The 8,277-nt window shown below is 32.7% G+C and overlaps 1 protein-coding gene across 1 annotated transcript; it reads right to left on the bottom strand.

Moving 5' to 3' along the window:
* Window positions 1–339: 339 nt before the first annotated feature.
* LOC143187047 (solute carrier organic anion transporter family member 2A1) lies at window positions 340–7,706 on the bottom strand. Its single transcript, XM_076390987.1, has 9 exons — window positions 7,446–7,706; window positions 6,350–6,559; window positions 5,400–5,658; window positions 4,472–4,613; window positions 3,715–4,006; window positions 3,434–3,626; window positions 2,538–2,796; window positions 1,959–2,382; window positions 340–1,256 (listed from the first exon to the last, which is right to left on the bottom strand). Exons 1-9 carry the CDS (start codon window positions 7,702–7,704, stop codon window positions 340–342), a joined length of 2,955 nt encoding a protein of 984 aa, XP_076247102.1. The 5' UTR covers window positions 7,705–7,706.
* Window positions 7,707–8,277: the final 571 nt, after the last annotated feature.

The raw sequence follows: 8,277 nt of genomic DNA on the forward strand, positions 1-8,277 counted from the left end.
CATAACAGTATGCATTATATAAAATATTAATATTAACATATTGTTCAACTATTACTTAATATAGTTATTAAATCAATTACTAAAATGACTTATTATATAGGTAAAAATTAACTATTAATATGACTTATTAATGGAATTCAATTTACATTATTCCTAAAAAATATGGTGATATACTATGGACTAAAAATATTCTAAGAAACGAATAAAGGAAAATAACAAAACTTTTTAAATAAATAAACACTTATGAATTCTCATACAAAAAATTTACATACACTGCTGGTATAAAACAGAATAAAGGAGGAACTCTTACTTTGATATTTCCATTTGATCGAAGGGACGTTAAAAATCAGTGTGTATTGTTCCTCTGCTTCCCTTGTTAGAATCTTTCGGACTATTACTTTCACGGGATTGAGGTCGATCTTCTGGTACCTTAATATCCACCAAACTATTAAATCCTGATGACAACTGACCCCTAGACGGAGGTCTTTTTGCCATAGCTACCAAGGGAATGCCTGACTTAACTTTGCCACTTCCTCCTGACTTAATTGATTCTTGATCATCAGCCAGTTGCTCAGCATTCTGCTCGTACTGGGTGATCAACGAATGCACGTCTTTCAAAAAGGGTGTATTCACTGTGGGAGAGCTTGGTCCAGGATGTTCGACTATGGGTATCCCGACTTCATTAAAATCTCCCCTCTTCTGCATATTCTCTTGCTGTTTCTTCGAGTACTCGAAGCTGTTGGTCTTCGAAGAACCGTCTATGTAACCATTTTGATCCTTGTATTTCATTTGTCTACTCAGCCTTGGGTCTTCATAGTTGTCGGGATTAGGAAACTCGCGTTTTTGAAGGGAACTCTTCTCAGAGGATATTTGGTCACTGCCATAAACGCGATCGTAATCTTTGCTGAGGATACGTCTTCGCGATCTGGGTTCTATTGTGCTTAAGTCACTCTCTACGTCAGAGTCGAGGTCCAATGGCCTGTAGGCTACTATTGGGCTGGAGTTCTTTTTACCTTCGTCATCAGTGGAACTTAATTCGTCCTCGGTTTCTAGGCCTCGTGATTTTCGAGTTTCTGATAGTTTATTTAGAGAGGATTTTGAATCTGTTCGCCGATCACCAGGACCTAGAGGACCATACTTCAGACTTTTGTTTTCGGCCTGTTCGGGTTCCTCTTCTTCCTGGACAGTTTCGGTTATTGCTTGTGTTGGCTTTGGTATTGTTTCGTTTGTGACTTCCACTTGAATCGATGTATTATCTGCGAATAGTAAGATATACGAATCAGACACATGGATCCATCGAATAAGTGTTCCATGATAATAAATTGAGTAATTATAATTACTAATAAGTAATTTAACATGATCACATTAGTAAGAATTGAAGAAGCAATATTTAACGAGTAATGATATAACAAAAGAACATCTAGTTCTATGCCCAAAATTAAGTAAAAAATACCGATGTCCTATATAGGAACACTGTTTATCTGGTTCCAATAGTATACAGTTTTATCAACTGAACAATTAAAAGTTTCTGATTTATGACTAATAATTTTTAACGTAGGTACATTTATAGTAAGTATTCAAGGATTTCTAGACAGATGCTACTATACGTAGATCATTTGACTCCTGTTGTTACAATACTAGTTGAATATATTAGTGCTTCTTGAAGGATACACTCTGCCCAACTGATCCTCTCACAACAGCACTATCTAAGATCACTATCTATCACTGTCAAAGATGCAAACAATTTAATTTCACATGTTTCTGTAGTTACCGTCTTCCTCCATAGATGGACAGCATTTTACTTATCAGAAGCCTCAAGTTATAGCAGCAGTTAATATTGATGTTAATGAAAATGTTGATACAATTTTAATTTGTATAATTTCCCATCTTTGTGAAAGTAAACCAGTGATGCTAAAACTACTCTGTTATCTAACACTGCGATTATTATAAAAACTTACTATTATTCCCTGCATCTTCTACTTGAGTCTTGGGAGCTGGCTTTTGCATCAGTTCTTGCATTTCAGCTCCGAGTGGATTTTCTCGTTGGACATAAAGTTTCATTTCTCCGCAGAAAAAGTACAGGAGAGTTTTTATTAGGACACTGACAACTAGGAGAGAACCTGTTAAGTAGCACAAATAATCTCCAAGTTGTAAACTGTCATGGAGATGGCATGTTGTCTTTTGTGTCCCCCAGTATCGACACGTTACATTGGCAATTACGTCGTAAAGAATTTTTCCAGGGATAATCGCGATAAGTGCCAACCACATCATCCAGAACCCTATGCTGATAGCCTTGTCCTGTGCGTGAACTGATCTCAAAGCTATCACAAAGTCTCCTACGAAAGTTGAGGCCACCAATGCATACGCCAAGAGACTTCCGAACTGAACAAGAGAAACGTAAATGTTGCTTTACATTATATCGAATATAATTTCTTAGTTTTCATACTTAGATAATTTTTTAAAGCAATGCTGCTTCTAATCATCTACAGCTATTTTATTAAAGTATTTATAATTTCGTTACGTAAAGACTTTAACACCTCAAAAATCAGCCAACCCATTTGGCAAGCACTTGAATTGCATGGACCATCTACTGCTTCTCCTTTTTCTGAACCTGGTAGGTTTTCTATACAGCTACAATCAGTATAGACTGTCACACCGTTTTTGTCTTCGGAAGACCTGCATCCAGCGTGACAAGGGCTATAGAATATGTATGTCTCCTTGTTGTCGCAAATGGGATGAAACTCAGCGTCATTTGAACAACCACAATCTTTGTTGCAATATGCGGGTAGATGGATGCTAGAAGAAATATATATTTAACAAATACTTTTCTTCATTTTAAAAAGCTGTATTTCTTAAAATACTATAAAAATTGGAGGGGTCTTAGGCTTTGAAAAGAGTTACATCTAGATGTAGAGTGTTCGGCTACACATGGAGGAAAATTTAAGTGGTCATTCTAAACATTAAAGTTAAATGAGAATTAAGAATATTAAAATTGCGGTTGAGCCTTTGTTTATTATACGTGCTTAAAAATTGGCAAACTCCTGCTGAAACTACGATTGCCATGATTGTGATCAAATCGTTTGTCAAATTGAAAGTCGTAGAATGCTACTACAACTATGTGAGGCAGGTATCCCTTAACATCAATGGCTATGGTAAACACTAGTTTTTGTAAACGCTTATAATTAACAAGCAAAGGTTCAATAACAATTTGGTTATTCTTGATTTGCATTTTATGATGTCTGGAAATTCTGTGACTCTCTAAAAGCATTTTCTTTTGTCCAAGTTGAAGTTGAATTTCTGTTTTAAATATTCTTTTATATATTTCTATACATAGAATCAGTTGTTGCTCCCCACAATTCATATGAACTCATTGCTGACAACAAATAGAGAATTTTCAGCGAGGGAATAGTATATTAAGCACAAATATACTTACACTCCCTTCTGATCAGTACCAAAGATTTCCTTGTTCTTGCAATATGTCGCAGTCAATGCAAAAATAATTCCTGCTGCTGAAAGTATGGCGATGGCACTATATACTACCACAGTTCGAGCACTGGGTTTTGCTTTTGTTATCACGAGTCCCGAAATAATTACTATTAATGCAATTAATATAGGCTTTAACACATCTGAAAGTGAATGTAATTTAAATTTAATGGGAGAAAATCGATTTGAAATCGATTTGGATGAAAATCGATTTAAAATATTGTCTCTTACTTGATACCAGTCTTGAAGACATCGGATCACTAAATCCGAATAGCATTCCTATTGGTTTTGGCACATGAAATCTTGACTGTATAATGAGGTTTTCGTAAGCCATAAAGTTCAAGAGAGCCATGAAGTAAAGAATACATGCTATGATATTGCATATTAAAATTTTGTTCATGAGTAGCCTGCCCATGGATGGCCAGAAATTTGGACTACCGACTTTTAGACTGACTTGTCTGCGAGGCAGCTCATTATACCTGTCTAATATGTGCAACAACGACGCTGCTGCCATTTCGACGACCTAAATATGATTGTAAATAATTGTACAGTTAAGATACACAGTTATAATTAGATAATTTATAAAATATCAATGTTATATTGGAAACTAGTATAAATGAAATTTTCTAATAAAAACTGCAATAAAACTCCATGATCTTTGAATTTTTAAAGCTTTGTAAAAGTTAAACCGTTAGAGATACAATGATCTGATTGTTAGTTTAGCATATACATATGTATTCTAATTTTAAGGTATTATTACTGCAAAATGAAGGCAGATTGGACACTATGTCATAGGACATTTTGTGCTCCAATTTGGATCCTTTACTACTCCTTAAAATATTAAAAATTGTATTTATTACACCCTGTATATGCTCATGTATTTTCCATGTATAAGTTTGTTTTTGGTAACGAGTAGAAACATTATGGCAAATGAAAGTTGTATTTACTTATTGAAGGCTATATTTAAATTTTAAAAAATTATCCTTACCTCGGAAGTCAACATTCTGGGGAACCAAGCTAGCAATAAACCTGGAACTATAAGTAATACTGTGAGAATTGGTAATCCTAGCCACCAGGCACCGATTTGTTCCCTGTAGGATTCTATGGGCTGTAGAGTCACTGCGTCTACCCTATACAAAGAAACATTTGTTTGGAAAATGAGTCATTGATTGATGTTATATATCATAATTTAGCAAGTTAATATTTTTAACAATATTATACTCTTATCTTTTTATTACGCGATGAATCAACACCTTAACTTATCAATTACAACATACAGAATTTTGCGTAAAAGCAAGGTATATATATGTAATATATACGTATATGCAAAGATTGTTTCATAATCCATTGTACAGTCTGATCTGAACATGTGATAAAATTTTCCCTCGGAAAAATGATAATTAGCTGAACTTGTGTTGTGTAAAATATTCTCAGGAACCACTGTATTTGGTAAATTAAGCTTTAATGTGTATTATGAATGAATTCACGTTAAATAAATTCTTTTTCTAAATTTTGATGTCTTAAAATCTTCACACTTAATTACTGAGATGAAGTAGACTTCATAGTTCTACACATGCTCTACCACAAACTGTTTTGTACATACACTTTTGTGTACAAGAATTGTTAAAGAAATTTGTAGAAATTTGTAATTGACATTGTGTCTTATGTTTACATAAGAATGAATATCATATCAATTTTATAAGTATTTAATAACAATTTTTTATCAGAAATTGTGTTCGACAATTGGATGTCGGTGATTAAGGATTGATAGAAACTAGATATTTTAAATATTAAAGAAATTTTTTTAAAGAACATAAGCTTATTATGTAATGACGTGATAATGATCTTTGTGTTAATGTTAATATAAATATTATACATATAAATGTGTTATTGTTATAGGTACCGAAATTACTCACGCAAGACAAGACCATGCCAGAATATATCCCAAAAGAATTCCAACGATTTTGGCGGCAATAATGACTCCAATGAAAGCAGCGATGTGTTTCTTTTTTGTATTGTCATCTAAGTAAGAAATACCCAGTGAGAAATATGCAATATTTGCTATCCCACAGACGATTTGTACAATGACAATAACAGCGAACGTGAAATAACAAGGCTCATCTTCTTTCGCAATGATTCTGGATGAAGCTGCTGAACACAATTCTCGATTGTCATCTAGAAAAAATGAGTAAGTAGACTTGAATTTGTTTAATCATATGGAAACATAATTATTTTAAAGTAATTACTGTTTTATTTGGAATTTATTATTTATATTATTGCATTTAAGATAATAATTATTTTAAATTGTGACAAAGAGTGATTTAATATTTTTAATTTATATTACAAACGAAACGTTCATTGAAAATGACGTGTGTCCTAAGAATTCTAAACATGGATGTACTATATGAGCTACTTATTTACTATATCAGTTAACTTTACGGAACAAAAATATTTACATGTATTTATTCTAAACATAAGAAACATTTTGGCACTAAAATGTTTAAAACTTCTTAAAGTGGAGTGAATCACTTTGGCCTTTAAACGTTTCATATAAACTTTACAATTAGATATAGCATTTAGCCTCGATACAAGCTCAATGGTACAAACTCATCTTTTTTAAACCAATTTTTGTTATTACCTGTTTCTTGCTCCTAAAAAGACTAATTCAAGATTCTACCTAATAAGTAAACTTTTAACTAATTCGAAGTCGTGAGCTTGTATTGAGACAGGAAGCTATTTCTAAGGAAACATGAATGAGTTTGTATCAAGACGATACTGAACTTATAATAAGATAAATGTTAAAACTGTTAAGTAGTATTGAAAAAAGCTATGGTTAATACATCATGAAGTAAATTTTGCTGGTTACCTGAGTACAGTGACATGTGCGTAATATTCGTTGGTTCTTCGATAACTTTCATGTGATGCGTCAGATGAGGTATTATCATGATAAAGAATGCAACTCCTTGCAAGAGAACTATACCTCCAACCCATGCTGCCCTATGAATTCTATCACCCCAGTAAGCAATGAGTACACCAAAAACACAAGGAGTCAAGTCTGATATTAGGGGCACCCACTCTGTAAATTTCAAATGTTAGTCAAAATGTTTAATGACGTAATTCGTTTGTAACTTACTCGTTACTTAAGAATACAACAGTATTTTCTCATTATAAACTCGAAACTACGTATATTCACCATATTTAGGCAATAATTTAAAACGAACGAATTTTTGTTTCATATACGCTTATTCATGTACTTGACAAAAGCATTATCAGTACCCGAATTGACTTGAAAACTGTGTTTTGCGTTATAAGCTTATTGCTGGTAAATTGCAAATCTATATTAAAGAAATGATGCACCTTTGTATAAGTAAAACATGCTTAACCAAATTAAATATACTCTATCTAAATAACTAACTGTAGACAAGCATAATCGTGCAACTTTTAAAAAAATACTGCACTTGATTATAATTTTCACCGTTCGTTTTTGTTACTGTGTGTTAAAATTTATGTGTCCAAATATTCCAATTCAGAAAGTTTTATCATTAGATAAGTAAATGATTTCTAGCATAAGATATTTCTCCCATGACACAAGACAGGTTCATTTTTCATTAATATTTTACAAAACCCTGTATTATTTCTTTAATTCATTCGAATAATTTTAAATGCAAACCATTACTGAACTAGTTTCTATTTGTTCTAAACTAAAGACCATGTACAATGTTTCCTCCTTAAAAAAAAGTTATGGTTCGTTACCAAACTCACAGGCAGAGGCACATTCTCAGGTCAGTCTATGTAACTCTTCTTTCGCGTCAAAAGTGTGTATAAGAATTCATAAAAGCATAAATCGTTCGCTTTAATTAATATCCAGATATATTGAATCAAGAAAAAGGATCGTAATACCGAATATTATTAATTTCTGTATTTAAAAATATCTCTATAGACAGTATCATTGAAATACATACCCATGACATAAGGATCAAACTGAAATTTTCTTGCAATCGTTGGTCCTGCAACGTAAAGGTAAACGTACGCAGCTGCTTGGACTATACCGATCCATGCCAGCAGCCCCACAAACAGCCGACGAGTTGCAAATCTCGCCAATTTCGGGCATGGTAGTTGTGCACAACCGCAATCTATCGACTGACTCGGTATGGGGTTGGCTGGTCCTGATAAACCACCTTCGGTTTCCGATCTAACCACTTCTTGAAGTCGTATCGTCATTTCTTTAAGACAAATTAATAAGCGTATTGTGCTTCTTCTCTAACAGTTATTCTAAATTACAAAAAGATACCAAAGTAAAAATCTGTCTTGGAATTTGAAATGCAATGAACACTTCTATGTGTAAAGTTTTCAAATTCTCAAGAGAATACATTTAATTAGAAAAATTGAAATGAAATATCCATAGAAATTGTATTTCTAACTGTTCCCCTTTTTATTGTTTAGTAACAAGGGAAATAGATTTAGAATAGGACATTGACAATTAACATTTTCCTATCTAGTTTCCATAACTAACCCACCAATGTGTGATATTATATTTGTGACTCTCAAATTATAGTAGAGTATATTCTTCTGAATTGAATGACTCATAATAAAAACAGTCCTTGACAAATTTTGCAATTTTTTTAAATAAGAACTTATTTTAGTGGTCAGAAACGAGATTCAGAATAAAATGGAACTTATCTCATCAAAAATTCAATATGTGTCTTATAATGAATATTTTGTTGTAAAGAACAATATTCAATTGAATAAGAATTAAAGGCGTCACAGTATTTTTCCTACTATCCTAAAAAGAAT

The sequence above is a fragment of the Calliopsis andreniformis genome, unplaced genomic scaffold (genome assembly GCF_051401765.1).
Source record: "Calliopsis andreniformis isolate RMS-2024a unplaced genomic scaffold, iyCalAndr_principal scaffold0022, whole genome shotgun sequence".
In the NCBI taxonomy this organism is placed as follows: Eukaryota; Metazoa; Arthropoda; class Insecta; order Hymenoptera; family Andrenidae; genus Calliopsis; species Calliopsis andreniformis.